This window comes from Somniosus microcephalus, chromosome 32 (genome assembly GCF_052327205.1).
Source record: "Somniosus microcephalus isolate GS21.2 chromosome 32, FLI_Smic_1.0, whole genome shotgun sequence".
Lineage (NCBI taxonomy): Eukaryota > Metazoa > Chordata > Chondrichthyes > Squaliformes > Somniosidae > Somniosus > Somniosus microcephalus.
This window is the reverse complement of record NC_141018.1, coordinates 35407842-35423706: the sequence shown is the minus strand read 5'-3', so window position 1 is coordinate 35423706 and position 15865 is coordinate 35407842. Positions and strand designations below refer to the sequence as shown.

The window sequence follows — 15865 nt, the reverse complement described above, 5'->3', positions numbered from 1 at the left end:
CCTCCACGCTACTGTACCCTCCACGCTTTTTTTATTTCTTTTTATGGGATGTGGGCGTCGCTGGCAAGGCCAGCATTTATTGCCCATCCCTAGTTGCCCTTGAGAAGGTGGTGGTGAGCCGCCGCCTTGAACCGCTGCAGTCCGTGTGGTGAAAGTGCTGTTAGGGATTTTGACCCAGCGACGATGAAGGATCAGCAATATACTTCTGAGTCAGGATGGTGTGTGACTTGGAGGGGAACTTGGAGGTGGTGGTGTTCCCATGCGCCCGCTGCCCTTGTCCTTCTAGGTGAAAGAAGTCGCGGGTTTGGGAGGTGCTGCCGAAGAAGCCTTGGCGAGTTGCTGCATTGCATCTTGTAGATGGTACACACTGCAGCCATGGTACACCGGTGGTGGAGGGAGTGAATGTCTAAGGTGGTGGATGGGGTGCCGATCAAGCGGGCTGCTTTGTCCTGGATGGTGTCGAGCTTCTTCTATGCTGAAAACCCTAGTTACCTTTCCAATGAAAGCAAGCCCAACTTTTACTCATTAGATTCAATGTTAAATCAAAATCCACATCTATAATCTTATAAGCAGGGCTACAGATGGCTCAATGGTTTACACATTGATTTAGATCTTCATTTGTAATTCTAAACTACAGAGACAGTTTATTTACTACTGTTTATGTCGTCCTTATAATTTATTATTTTTACAAATAAACACATGATTCCATCATAAACACTCAACATATGAAGACTTTCATTAACCGTTTAATTTATAAACAAAAATTTCATTAATAACTATTCCACCAAATATTTGTTGATAGATGCCTTTTTGCATTATATTTTTATTCACTGTTTGAGTACTTTTTTCCTGATACCCATTAAAGTTACGGTTCTTCAATTAAAATGTAAAATTACATTATTTCAATTTAAAGCTTTGGAGAACTTTAAAGAGATCTGATTATTGTTTTCTTGCAGTGTCGCTTATTACACTGACATATGGCAGATATAGGGTTGTATCCAGAATAATTGACTCATTTGGTATCTGCTAAACTCAGTTAATCGCACTCTTGCCTCGAAGTTCAAGCCCCGCTCCCAAGATTTAAATGCGCAATCTAAGCCGACACTTTAGTGCAGTACTGAGAGAGTGTTGCTTTGTTGGAAGTGGCTCCTTTTGGATGAGATGTTAAACTGAGCCCTGTCTGCTTGTTGCAGTTCAAGATCCCTTGGCACAGTTTAAAAAGGATTGTAGTAATATCCACACAGAGGAAGGCCATTCAGTGCCTTGCACCTGACCAACATTCCTCCCTCAACCAATATCACCAAACACAGATTGGTCATTCATCTCATGGACTGATGCAGGATGGTGTCATAGAGTTATACAGCACAGAAAGAGGCCCTTCGGCCCATCGCGTCCGCGCCGGCCATCAAGCCCTGTCTAATCTAATCCCATTTTCCAGCACTTGGGCCGTAGCCTTGTAAGCTATGGCATTTCAAGTGCTCATCCAAATGCTTCTTGAATGTTGTGAGGGTTCCTGCCTCTACCACCCGTTCAGGCAGTGAGTTCCAGATTCCAACCACCCTCTGGATGAAAAAGTTCTTCCTCAAATCCCCTCTAAACCTCCTGCCCCTTACCTTGAATCTATGCCCCCTGGTTATTGACCCCTCTACCAAGGGAAAAAGTTCCTTTCTATCTACCCTATCTATGCCCCTCATAATTTTGTACACCTCAATCAGGTCCCCCCTCAGCCTTCTCTGCTCCAAGGAAAACAACCCCAGCCTGTCCAGTCTTTCTTCATAGCTGAAGCGCTGCAGCCCAGGTAACATCCTGGTGAATCTCCTCTGCACCCTCTCCAAAGCAATCACATCCTTCCTATAGTGTGGCGACCAGAACTGCACACAGTATTCCAGCTGTGGCCTAACCAGCGTTTTGTACAGCTCCATCATAACCTCCCTGTTCTTATATTCTATGCCTCAGCTAATGAAGGCAAGTATCCCATATGCCTTTTTAACCACCTTATCCACCTGTTCTGCTGCCTTCAGGGATCTATGTACATGCACACTAAGGTCCCTCTGATCCTCTGTCTTTCCTAGGGTCCTACCATTCATTGTGTATTCCCTTGCCTTGTTAGTCCCTCCAAAATGCATCACCTCACACTTTTCAGGGTTAAATTCCATTTGCCACTGTTCCGCCCATCTGACCAACCCATCTATATCGTCCTGCAGACTGAGGCTACCCTCCTCACTATTTACCACCCCACCAATTTTTGTGTCATCTGCGAACTTACTGATCATACCTTTTACATTCACATCCAAATCATTAATGTAGACCCAGCACCGATCCCTGCGGTACCCCACTGGACACAGGCTTCCAGTCACAAAAACAACCTTCGACCATCACCCTCCGCCTTCTGCCACTAAGCCAGTTTTGGATCCAATGTGCCAAGGCACCCTGGATCCCATGGGCTCTTACCTTCTTGATCAGTCTCCTATGCGGGACTTTATCGAAAGCCTTACTGAAGTCCATGTATACCACATCCACTGCACTACCCTTATCCACACACCTAGTCACCCCCTCAAAAAATTCAATCAAATTGGTCAGACATGATCTTCCCATGACAAAGCCATGCTGACTATCCCTGATTAATCCCTGCCTCTCCAAGTGGAGACTAATTCTGTCTCTCAGAATTTTTTCCAATAATTTCCCTGCCACTGATGTTAGGCTCACTGGCCTGTAGTTCCCGGGTTTATCCCTACTACCCTTCTTGAATAATGGTACTACGTTAGCTGTTCTCCAGTCCTCTGGCACATCCCCTGTGGCCAGAGAGGTTCTGAAAATTTGTGTCAGAGCCCCTGCAATCTCCTCCTTTGCCTCACACAGCAGCCTGGGATACATCTCGTACAGGCCTGGGGATTTATCCACTTTTAAGCCTGCTAAAACCGCTAGTACCTCCTCCCTCTCGATGCTAATATGTTCAAGTATATCACAGTCCCCCTGCCCGATTTCTATGTCTGCATCGTCCTTCTCCATAGTGAACACAGATGCAAAAAATTCATTTAAAACCCCACCTACATCTTCTGGCTCCACACACAGATTGCCACTTTGGTCCCTAATGGGCCCTACTCTTTCCCTAGTTATCCTCTTGCCCTTAATATACTTATAAAACACCTTAGGATTTTCCTTTATTTTGCTCGCCAGTGTTATTTCATGGCCCCTCCTCGCTCTCCTAATTTCTTTTTTAAGTATCCCCCTGCACTTTTTATACTCCTCTAGGGCTTTCTCTGTCTTTAGTCCCTTGTATCTGCCAAAAGCCCCCCTTTTTTTCCTAATCCACTCTCGCATGTCCCTTGACATCCAAGGTTCCCTGGGCTTGTTGGTCCCACCCTTGACCTTTACGGGAACATGTTGCCATTGTACTCTCTCAATTTCCTTTCTGAAAGACTCCCATTGCTCCGATGTGGATTTTCCTACAAGTAGCTGATCCCAGTCCACTTTGGCCAGATCCTGCCTTATCATATTAAAATCGGCCTTCCCCCAATTTAGAACCTTTATTTCCGGTCCATCTCTGTCCTTTTCCATGACTACCTTAAATCTCACCGAATTATGGTCACTGTCACCAAAGTGCTCACCTACTAACACTTCTACCACTTGCCCGGCCACATTCCCTAGAATTAGGTCCAGTACCGCCCCCTCTCTTGTAGGACTTTCTACATGCTGGCTCAAAAAGCTCTCCTGGATGCACTTTAAGAATTCTGCACCCTCTAAGCCTTTCACACTCTGACTATCCCAGTTAATATTGGGGAAGTTGAAATCCCCCACTATTATTACCCTATTATTTGCACACTTCTCTGAGATTTGCCTACATATCTGTTCCTCTATCTCCCCCTGACTGTTTGGGGGCCTATAGTACACTCCCAGCAAAGTGCTTGCCCCCTTTTTGTTTTTAAGTCGCTGCACTTCAAAAGTAAATCATTGTATGTGAAGACATTTGACATGAAAGGTGCTATATAAATGAAAGTCTTGTATCTCATTATCCTTGAGGAAACGCGAGAGGACATTGCCATTCAAGAGTAGATGCAAGCCATGGCTGGTGACACAGGAAGTGCGAGGGGCAGAGTGGTTAACGGGTGTGGACTTCAAGGATATGCCATTTCACATTAGGATTCAAGCACCCCCCCCTGCTCCCACCCCCCCCACGGGAAGTGTTTAAAAGGGAGGGCACGTCAATGGGAATTGCCTTTTATTCAAAACACTCTCCCATTTTGTATTGAAAAATAAAGCTAGGCAAGATATGTGGCATACAAGGCTGAGCAATAGATTTTTGGACTCTAGGGGAATCGAGGGACATGGAAATCAGGCAGGAAAGTGGAGTTGAGGTCAAAGATCAGCCACGATCTTATTGAATGGTGGGGCAGGCGCGAGGGTCCGAATGGCCGACTCCTGTTCCTACTTCTTAGGTTATTGACTGGATATAAGAACATGATTTCAGATCAGTTCTCTGGGTTAAAGTCACAAACTCTAATTGTTCTCCGTGGAGCTGTTGCAGGAGCAGAGATTGGTGACATCCCAACGTAGCATCCCAGCGAGGGCGACCCCATGTGATTTGTTGCTGTGGGATGAAAAGGTTTAATTTCACAAAGTTATTTAGGAAGATACAATATATTTTTTCAGTGTATATATATATAAATGTGAGAGAACTTTGAATTAATAATGATTTTAGCCATTCCTTTCCCTTTTGAGGTTCAATGTAGATCAGTACATGGTGCTCCCTTTGGCTTCATATCAGCACTCGGGCCATTACAAAATGTCCACCTGTAGTGGGGACCATTCTCGGACTCCATCACACAACTGATCAGAGTGGCCGGCCCAGGATTGCACTGATGGTCGTCCAGCAGCTGGGGAGACCAGGGTGCCTCGTAAATCTAGAGAGGTCTTGGCTAGAGTGACCCACCCTTGATTGCAACTTGGTTTCAGAAATGATGGATATAAACTTTAAAAAAAAATTCTGGACATAAACTAGGGGAGAGGTAGAGTCTGATGAAGCAACCAAGGAACTACAGAGAGACCTAGACAAAAATTGCATGAGAACTGTGGCTGATGGAATTCAATACTGGAAAATGCAAAGTTTTACACATTGAAAGAAAAACTGATGCATGTACTAACTGAATAGTGTTTGGCCAAGCTATCGAAGAGGCTGAAAGAGATCCGGGAGTGATCATAGACTCCACACTGGCCTTGTCCGCTTGTTGAAGAGCACCAGTTAAGAAAGTAAACAGAAGACTGAGCTGTATTGCCAGATCAGTATATGTCTGAAGGGAGGCACATGAACAGGGACCTTTATAGAGGTACATGCACAGTACTTGCAAAGAGAAATTGTTACCCCAAGCACAATTTCAGGTTAAACCATGCCTACAAGTCAAGGAGATGTAGGAATTAACTGGTAAAAAAAAGGTCATGTATTTCTGGTCTAAGAAGCATTACATTTACTACTGCGGTCCCCAGCTCAGATTTGCCCTGGGTGTGGGGGTGGGGGGGTGGTGGAAGGGAGTGGGTGCAACTTTCTATCGAGGAGCTGGACTCCACTGTGCAGTGCGGAGTCCCGACTGGGTTCAGCGCCCCAACTTAAGGTTGCACAGCAAAAGACGCTTGATTCGATTTTTAAAAAACACTTGTATTTCTACAGCGCCTTTCACCACCGCGGGACGTCCCAACGTGCTTTACAGTCAATGAAGTACTTTTTGAAGTGTAGTCACTGTTGTAATGTAGGAAATGCGACAGCCAATTTATGCACAGCAAGCTCCCACAAACAGCAATGTGATAATCTGTTTTAGTGATGTTGGTTGAGGGATAAATATTGGCCCAGAACACCGGGGAGAACTCCCCTGCTCTTTGAAATAGTGCCATGGGATCTTTTACATCCACCTGAGAGAGCAGACGGGGCCTCGGTTTAATGTCTCATCCGAAAGATGGCACCTCCGACAGTGCGGCACTCTCTCAGTACTGCCCCTCCGACAGTGCGGCGCTCCCTCAGCACTGCACTGGGAGTGTCCGCCTAGCTTTATGTGCTCAAGTTTCTGGAGTGGGGACTTAAACTCTCAACCTCTGACTGAGGCGAGAGTGTTACCCACTGAGCCACAGCTGCCATTGCATTGATAGTTGATTAATAGGTACACATTTTTGTAAGTCCACAAGGTTGTAGTGTTACTGAAGGTCAGGTTATTTATATTGAGGAGTGCAGCTGAGGGAGAGAGAGATCAGTCCACCTGTGGGTAAGCTGCACTCTTTCAGTGTAAACGCTCCTCGGGGTACATTTTGTTGCTCTGTCTGAAGGGGAGTTTTCCCCATGGTTGTGACGTGCGTGCCACTCTTAATGTTGCATTAGCAGAATCGCTATTTGAGAGGGCAGGTCTTCTCAAACCTAATGGTTTCGGCAGCAATTACTGAAGTCCTGGATTTGGCTGCTTTTCCTTTTTATGCAAAGCGTCTCTTTCGTTGACAGGTGCTGTCGGAAAGTTCGTCGAAGTACAGCGGATACCGACTGCTGGCTCCTCCGTATTCCCGACAGCTGTCTGATGTGAAGCAGAGCGGTCTGGGTAAGAGATTTTGACATACTGGAACCTCTAAAGGACACAATAGCGGTGTGGCCTCACCACGTGCATGCCACTATAAATAGTGACTGTGCACTCGTAAACTTGTCCACCGGCACTAACTTTTAAAAAATTTGTTCATGGGATGTGGGAGCGTCGCTGGCAAGGCCAACATTTATTACCCATCCCTAGTTGCATCTTGAGAACTTAGCATGGTAACACTTTTAATGGATTTTAATCAAACTTTAGAGGTGACTATTTTCATCAAGTACTGGCTCTCTTTAGGGATGTTGGGAGCTGTTCACTGGTTTCCAAAATTCAGGTGGGGAATTTCGGCAAACACTCGAACTTTTAGCAGAGTTAGATTTAATCTTTAAAAGTCTGAGGACAAATTGCTAAAATTGGGTTTTTTTGGGAGAGGGGGAAGCATATGAGATCCAAAGTTTTATAAATAGGGACCTAGAGTACAAAAGCCAAAAGGGAATGTAATCATTGACTCGGCTATAATTAGAATATCGTGTCCGGTTGTGAATGCCCTACTTTAGGAATAATGTCAAGGCCGTTGAAAGGGTGCAGAAGAGAGTAACTAAGATGCTACTTAAGAGAGACTAGAAAAGCTGTGGCTTTTCACTAGAGCGAGAAGATTAAGAGGAGGCTTGATTAGAAATGTTCAAGTTGTGTGGGGTTTTAGTAAGATAAATAGAGAGAAACTATTGCCACTGGCTTTGAGTTAGTAACTAAAGGGCATAGATTTAAGATCTCCAAAAGAACAAAGGGAGAGATTTTCAGAAGCTTTTTAATGAATGAAGAAACACTGATGGAAGCAGAATCCATAATGGCTTTAAATGGAAATGGCTAAATATTTGCAACAGAAAGTGTATAGGAAAAGGGCAACGTTTTGGTTTAAGTGGATAGCTCTTCCAGAGAGACAGCACAGGCATGACGGGCCAAATGGCCTCCTTCTGAGCTGTAAAATCCTATGGTTCTAAGCACCTGATGGCAGTTAGTAACCCTTAAGACTAATAAAGTAGTCACGGTGTTGTGCAGTGGTGATATTTCCACATAACCCTACAGGATAAGTTATCACTTCTAGTAACTGGATATTAGGGAAATTAGGGGGCTAGGTGGGGCAATGGGTTCGACATTGGCCTTTCACTTCTGGAACATGGGTTCAGAACCAAGGATGAAAGTTTCTGTTGGCTGTAAGTGAATTTAGCCAGCCTGATTCCAAGTGGACATGGGTCCAAACCTTAAATAATTGGCCGCAATTTGACACGACACAGGCATCCTCACTCAGGATGGCTGGTGTGGGAATTGGAATAGAGTCATACTAGTGTGGTTAAGGAGTGTTCCTCTGAGAGTGAAGCTAATGTACATTGTTGTAGCCGAGTGTTATCTACCATCTAACTGCCGTGCCGTGCCTGACCTGGGAGTGCTAGATGCGGACGCTGGGTGCCTGTGTTCCATTCCCCAGCACTAATAGCCCTCACTTTGACGAGTACAAAAAAAGTGGTGCGGCTAAATTATAGATAAAATAGCCTGTATTAATTACCTGCCCTATAATGTGCACACTTTTTGGTTGGACCAGCATGGTTGGCTTGTTTACGGAGCCAGAGATCGCCACACTTTCTTTGGCTTGTTTTGCCTGAACACGCATGTAACAAAACGCTTTTGTCTTTAACATGCAGCAGAGACGTGGAGTAATAATTTCAGCAACATTCGCTCTAATTTTGGGGTCTCTCTCACCCTGTTTAATAGAGCGGAGCGGTAGCGAGACCAAAATCACAAACAATAAACTTAGCGCCAACTTCCCACTCGCTACTGTTTCTCAGCGGGCCTTATTTCAGTGGGCCATCGCTCCCGCCAGAAGCAGGCAGCAGCCTCATTATACAACGTACGTCAACAACAACTTGCATTTATATAGCGCCTTTAACGTAGCAAAACCTCCCAAAGCGCTTCACGCGAGCGTAATCGAAAAGAATTTGACACCGAACCACACAAGGACGCGTTAGGACAGGTGACCAAAAGCTTGGTCAAAGAGGTAGGTTTTAAATAAAGAAAAGAAAGACTTGCATTTCTACAGCGCCTTTCACAACCTTAGGGTGTCCCAAAATGCTTTTTGAAGTGCAGTCACTGTTGTAATGTAGGAAACACGGCAGCCAATTTGCGCACAGCAAGCTCCCACAAACAGTAATGTGATAATGACCAGATCATCTGTTTTGATGATGTTGGTTGAGGGATAAATATTGGCCCCAGGACAAAACGGAGCATCTTAAAGGAGGAGAGGTAGAGAAACAGAGAGGTTTAGGGAGGGAATTCCACTGCTTAGGGTCTAGGCAGCTGAAGGCACGGCAGCCAGTGGTGGGTCGAAGGGAGTTGGGGATGCACAAGAGGCCAGAGTTGGAGGAATGCAGAGTTGGAGGAGGGTTGTAGGGCAGGAGGGGGTTACAGAGATGGGATGGGGCGAGGCCATGGAGGTCTAGAGTTCTGAAGTTACAGGGAGGGAATTCTAGAGCTTGGGACCTAGATGGAGGTCTGTTGAGATCCAATGATGTTAGGACCCCAATGCCACTTTGTGCTGGACCCACCCATTACACAGGGCAGGAAATGGCGAGCGCTGCGTCCCTTAAAGGGATCGCTGGAAGCAGCTCTGGGAAAGATAACCAATAATTATATGCCACCTTTTGGGCAGCTGAACGGGCATTAACTGCGCCTTGCTGCCTAATCCTCCCCCTCCCCCACGCACCCACCCCCGATCGGCCCAGACTGCCCCTTTAACCCCGTGCTCTGTGGACGGACTGCTGGATTCCCCCCCCCCCCCCCCCCCCCCACACAAGTGATGAGCTGTCTACCAGCAATCGGAATGCGTAGTGCAGCTGACCAACTGAATGCAAATGCGGGCCGATCACTGCACCCACTGTCTGCTCAATGTCTGCCCAGCGATGAAAGTCGACCCCAGTTAGTCCAAATAGGTACAAGTGCACAGAGCAATCTCTAATCCAGCGTCAACTCTTTACACTTGCATGTCTTTCTCCGCAACCCGTTCACACTTCACAGGGAAACTGACGTGAGCGATCAGTTTTGTCAACTGTACTTGCTGTGACGTTTTTTCCATCCCATTTTATTTTCCAATGAAGGGTCTTTTTTTTCCCGCAGTTACAACGCAACCTTGTGGAAACAAAATACAGAACACTGCCAAATCTATCCCTAGTCCTACAGCTGCCAAAGAGGAATGCGAACCCTTGCTTAAGCTTTGGCAATGCTGCTGCATCCTTCGGGGAGTTTAAGCTAAATGGTGAAAGGCAGAATAGAAGAGATGTATTGTGGAGCGTTCTTTAGGCTCTTTGTTCTTAAGAATTTCTGGATAAATCCATTGCTTTCAGTAGGAATAGGCTCGAGTCCTTTTTGGCCCGATTCGCGGAACAGCAATCAATGGTCAAACGATTGTGCGCCCACGGTGGCTCAGTTGGTAAAGGCCCTGCCCAGTGTAGCACCGAGTCAGACAGAGCAACAACTCCACACAGCGACTTGGCCAAAGATCCTGTTGCTACAAGTTACAAAAACAAGCGACCGCACTTCCTAAGTAGTTGACTGGCTTTGGCACGTCCCGTGGCGATCTATAAGTGCAAGTTCTTTCCCTGCAAACGTTAGCAGCCCTCTGATACAGTGGCCATACTGCACGTGCGAGTCTCAGCTGTGAGTATCAATTGGCCATTCGACTGTGAAGGGCATCGCCACCAAGTCCAATTTCACTTAATGACCACACGTGCACACTCTCTGGCAGGAGCCACTGGCTAGTGACCAGGAGCAGGATCACTTGCTGCATTTACCTGCTTCATAATGCAGAGCGCTGAGGCCAGTTTAGCAGCTCCAGCCTCTGCACTGGCTGCCGGCGAGCTCTAGTTCAGGCTAGTGGTTGAACCTAGGGACCTGTATGCTTTTTACCAACTGAGCTATCGAGGCAGTTTAATATCCTGAATGTATTGAGCATTATATTTTGTCAGCTTATAATGTACTCGTTGTAATGGTGGACTGTTCCGCCTGTGTGCGCTTTCAGTAATGGTGAGTGGCAGCGACTTGATGTGCCACATCATTCCGTGACACACACCGCGAGTTTCTGCACTGCCCACGTGTAGCGCACTTGCACGTACTGTACTACAAGTTTGCTTTTTTAAGCCTCGGAGGCATTGAACGCACTGATTTCCGAGCGATTAATCACTCTTCCCAACTGGAGTCTTTGTGCAAGTTCAATGTTATCGTCCAGTGCAGTGGTTCATTCTGATAAAAGCAAGCTGTGACATTTTGATGATATTTGAAGTGAAGATATAGGAAAATTGAACTTTTGAACTTCATATTTTAAAATTGCAGCACTGGTTTACGGATTTACTTTGATATAGAGCCCTTAACAGAAATGAAAAGCGACAGAGAGATTCTAAGTTAAAATCAGTTTCCATTTTGGGATTACACAGCTTGTCTGGTATATCCTTTGTCGAGTTTTTTTTGGGGGGGGGAGGTATAATCCACAGTAATTTTCTCTTGTCTTTTCCTGAACGAATAGAATGCAATTGAAGGTTTCAGAGGTTAGTGCTCTGTCTGTGCTTTCTCTTCTTGCCCCTCTCCTTTGCTGGAGTACAATTCCACAGTGCAACTCTCCTCTCTGCCACTCCACCCAAGTGGCTGTACTTCAGATATGGACCTGGACGGTGAGATTTGGCAGACTGGTCAAGCAGCCTGCTGAAATTCACTGTCTGTGCTCCCACGGGAGAGTTACTGGAAGCTGTGGGACTGCACGCCAGCAGAGAATGAGGTCAGTTAAGGCTAAGAGGAGATTTGATAGAGGCGTTTCAAATCATGAAGGGTTTGGATAGGGTAAATAAAGAGAAACTGTTTCCAGTGGCTGAAGGGTCGATAACCAGAGGGCACAGATTTAAGGTGATTGGCAAAAGAACCAGAGGCGACATGAGGAAAAACCTTTTTACGCAGCGAGTGGTTAGGATTTGGAATGCGCTGCCTGATAGGGCGGTGGACACAGATTCAATAGTAGCCTTCAAAAGGGAATCGGATAAATACTTGGACGAGAAAAAATTGCAGGGATATGGGGAAAGAGTGAGGGAGTGGGACTGACTGGATTGCTCTTCGAAAGAGCCGGCGCAGACTCGATGGGCCGAATGGTCTCCTTCTGTGCTATACTATTCTATGATTTTATAAGGTTTATTTAAAAAAGTTATGGTTTCTAAGGTGAGAATTATGAGATATTGTTGGTAAGACTTGCATTGCATCCAACGTATGACTGACCAAGCATGCTTTCAGTCAGTGCCGGCTTAAACATGTTCCATCTCTAAGCATTGGTTGGACCTTTTTGACAAACTCTTTAATTTAAAAAAAAAAATGACCATAACTGTCTACTGAGACACTTAGTTGAAATAACTTTGATAAAACACATACATCTAGCCGTGCTGTCAAAGGTTCTTTTGACTTCTATGATCCCGTTCTTCTGTAATTACAGTTATGAATAAGAAGATATATTTTTATAAAAACAGAGAATGCTGGAAACCTTCAGCAGGCCAGGCAGCATCTGTGGAGAGAGAAACAGTTAACGTTTCAGGTTAATGACCCTTCGTCAGAACTGGGAAAAAGTTAGAGATGTGACAGGTTTTAAGAAGGGGCAGGGCAAGCGGGGGAGGGAAGGAAAGAACAAAAGGGAAGGTCTGTGATAGGGTGGAAGGCAGGAGAGATTAAATGACAAAAGGGATGATGGGGCGAAGCAAAAGGAGATGGTAATGGGACAAGTAAAGAAACAAAAGATGGGTCTAGAGGAGGTGTAAATGGCAACAACAGAACCTTTACCAGCACCTGCTGTCCGAAAAAATGGGAGCAGTGGTTATGATCTGAAATTGTTGAACTCGGTGTTGAGTCCGGAAAGCTGTAAAGTGCCTAATCGAAAGATGAGGTGCTGTTCCTTGAGCTTCCGTTGAACGTCATTGGAGCAATGTAGGAGGCTGAGGACAGAGTGGTCAGAGTGGGAGTGGGTTGGAGAATTAAATTGGCAAGAGACCCAAAGCTCAGGGTCACCCAATCTGCGTTTGGTCGCCCCAATGTAGAGCAGACCGCATCGTGAGCAGCGAATACAGTATACTGTACTAAGTTGGAAGAAGTACAAATAAATCGCTGTTTCACCCGGAAGGAGTGTTTGGGGCCCTGAATGGTGGGAAGGGAGGAGGCTAAAGGGCAGGTGCCCTATTTTCTGATGTTTGCTCACTTGGGTAAGTAGTGTTAAGCCATGCAGGAAGGAACATCCTTGGTTCTATCCCAATGCTCCTTTTAATTTCCGGTCTAAGTGCGCGGTCCCTTTAAATTTGCCACGCGGCCGCACATGCGCCGTATCTTCCAGCGACAGCAGCTAGTGAGCGACCTGCGCGGGACCTCCCGCTGCATTGCCGCGCGCTTTAGTGGGTACACTGGTCTATGCTGAGTTAGCTGATTTACAATTGGCTAGGGAGCGGGGTGGAGTGGAAATCAGCCAAGGTTCCCACTTCTGCCCATCACTGCTGGAAGTGCTTGTGTGATGAGGACAGACTCAAATTGTGATGCCCTTCATAGCTGAATAGCTAGATAATTCTCACCATCTAGGCTTGGACGAGGTAATGGAGATCTATAGCCTCCCATGGAACCATATCCCAGCAAAAATCAGCACTACCAGGAAAGGAGTGGTAGTAACCAAATAAACTAGATTGCAAAACTATTTATGTTGAGCATTCATATGGTTACAGTAAATAATGCAAATAGTTTTTTGTTGTCATAAATTTTAATTGGGGCTGTTGAGATAATTAGTAAATTGGTATTAGCCATAGTTTATATACAAGATGGCGACTTGAGTTGGGGAGAGACTTCAGAAACGCCCTTCATATAACCACCTAGTGGCCAGATCTTGTAACTACATTGTGACAGTTGACATAGCAAAATCAAATGGGAAATGTTGACATAGAAGTTTACAATGATAAATGTTAAGAGGAAAGCATGACAACGGGAAGCGCTCGACACAAGATTTTAAATGATCTCTCTTGCTGTCCTTGTACTAGTTGAGAAAACTGGCATTGTAAGATTATACTTGCATATGGGAAAAGATGAGCCATTATAACCAAGACTGCTTTGGCTTTTGTAACACTTCAATTTAAATACTAATAATTTCTTATTCATGTTACAAAATTATTTTATTTTAAAAACCACTCACTAGTTTGCTTATTGCTGTAATTTTTTTACACCGCATTTATTAAAATGATAGGTCTGAGAGCAAAAATGTGTTACAAAATACAAAGCAGGCACAGCCACATCTGAAAAGGACAGTTTTAATGTCTCAGGTAGTCCCTCCCAACGCTGCTTGCTACTTAGTGATCCCTGCTGGAAAGTGGCCACTGGATGAGGACAGGATTTAGATCATCATAGTTAAATAACCTGCCGAAGGTCACTGCATGACCACGTGGGTGAGGTACCAGAGGGCACTGCACCCAAGGGATCACAAACCAGCAGGACGCTGCACCCAGGGAATCACAAACCAGCAGGGCGCTGCACCCAGGGAATCACACACCAGCAGGACGCTGCACCCAGGGAATCACAAACCAGCAGGGCACTGCACCCAGGGAATCACAAACCAGCAGGGCACTGCACCCAGGGAATCACAAACCAGCAGGGCACTGCACCCAGGGAATCACACACCAGCAGGGCGCTGCACCCAGGGAATCACAAACCAGCAGGGCACTGCACCCAGGGAATCACACACCAGCAGGGCGCTGCACCCAGGGACTCTCACACCAACAGGACACTGCACCCAGGGAATCACACACCAGCAGGGCGCTGCACCCAGGGGATCACACACCAGCAGGGCGCTGCACCCAGGGAATCACACACCAGCAGGACACTGCACCCAGGGAATCACACACCAGCAGGACACTGCACCCAGGGAATCACACACCAGCAGGACACTGCACCCAGGGAATCACACACCAGCAGGGCGCTGCACCCAGGGAATCACACACCAGCAGGGCGCTGCACCCAGGGAATCACACACCAGCAGGACACTGCACCCAGGGAATCACACACCAGCAGGGCGCTGCACCCAGGGAATCACACACCAGCAGGGCGCTGCACCCAGGGAATCACACACCAGCAGGGCGCTGCACCCAGGGAATCACACACCAGCAGGGCGCTGCACCCAGGGAATCACACACCAGCAGGACACTGCACCCAGGGAATCACACACCAGCAGGAGAAAAATATACTGAAGGAAATATATGATAGGGTGGATAGAAAGAAGATATTTCCTCTGGTGGGGGAGTCCAAAACAAGGGGTCAGCAGCTTAAAATTAGAGTTAGGCCGTTCAGATTGATGTCAGGAAACACTTCTTCACACAAAGCTTAGTGGAAACCTGGAACTCTCTCCTCCAAAAAGGTTGCTGAGGCTGGGAGTCAATTGAAAATTTCAAAACTGCGATTGATAGATTTTTGTTAGGCATGGGTATTAAGGATTACAGAACCAAGGCGGGTAGATGGTGTTAAGAAACAGATCAGCCATTATCTAATTCAATGGCGGAACAGGCTCGAGGGGCTAAATGGCCTCCTCCCGTTCCTATTGGGCCTAGATTCTGGTAGGTGACAAAAATGTTTGCCATCTCCTCATGACCAGTGAAAAACACCATGAGGTATAGTATGTACAGATTCAGTGCTTGCAAACTTGGGTTGTGTTTAGAGAGCATGTTGAGCTGTATAAAACAAGCGTGAAATACTGGTGGTTACAAGTCTGTCACTGGGGATGGGTGCGGTTAGAGACTTGTATTTTTGGGCAACTATAAGTAATGAAATTTATCTTCATTTAAAAATTTTAAAAAACCTAACGTGACCCCTAACTTCCCAGACTGAAATTCTGCAATGTTTCTGAATGTTTCAAAAATTATCTCCCACCTGTCCTGCGTATATGTGTATTAGATCTTATAAACGCATGCAGCATGAGGGATTGTTACTAAACCTTTTTTTTTGACCTAACACCTAACCGTCTCGTGTGCAGGTTCCCAGTGTGCTGGTTTGTTCAGTACCACAGTACTTGGTGGCTCCTCTAGTGCCCCTAACCTCCAAGACTACGCCCGCTCGCACCGCAGAAAGAGTGGCTCCAGTTATTTTTCTCTGAAGGATGGTAGGTTGTTGAGAATTGTTTTCAATTTGCTGGTTCGACAGTGCCGGAAGCGATCCGAACGCTGCCACCTTAGGCTACTCTCATTTCATCAAAACTAATTTCAGTAGAAATCTAT

At 46.0% G+C, this 15865-nt stretch overlaps 1 protein-coding gene across 12 annotated transcripts in view; it reads left to right on the top strand.

Annotated features, from left to right (window-relative positions):
- Positions 1–15865, top strand: part of ppip5k1a (diphosphoinositol pentakisphosphate kinase 1a) — a 154055-nt gene that overhangs the window by 94534 nt on the left and 43656 nt on the right. For 7 of the 12 annotated variants that reach the window (XM_085972417.1, XM_085972406.1, XM_085972412.1 and 4 more), the window contains 2 exons: positions 6479–6572; positions 15625–15750. In XM_085972417.1, the coding sequence (XP_085828543.1) occupies positions 6479–6572; positions 15625–15750 (220 nt within the window). Of the gene's footprint in view, positions 1–4719; positions 5325–6478; positions 6573–15624; positions 15751–15865 lie in introns of those variants that run through there. The other 5 variants (XM_085972413.1, XM_085972415.1, XM_085972414.1 and 2 more) reach the window with 2 other exon arrangements.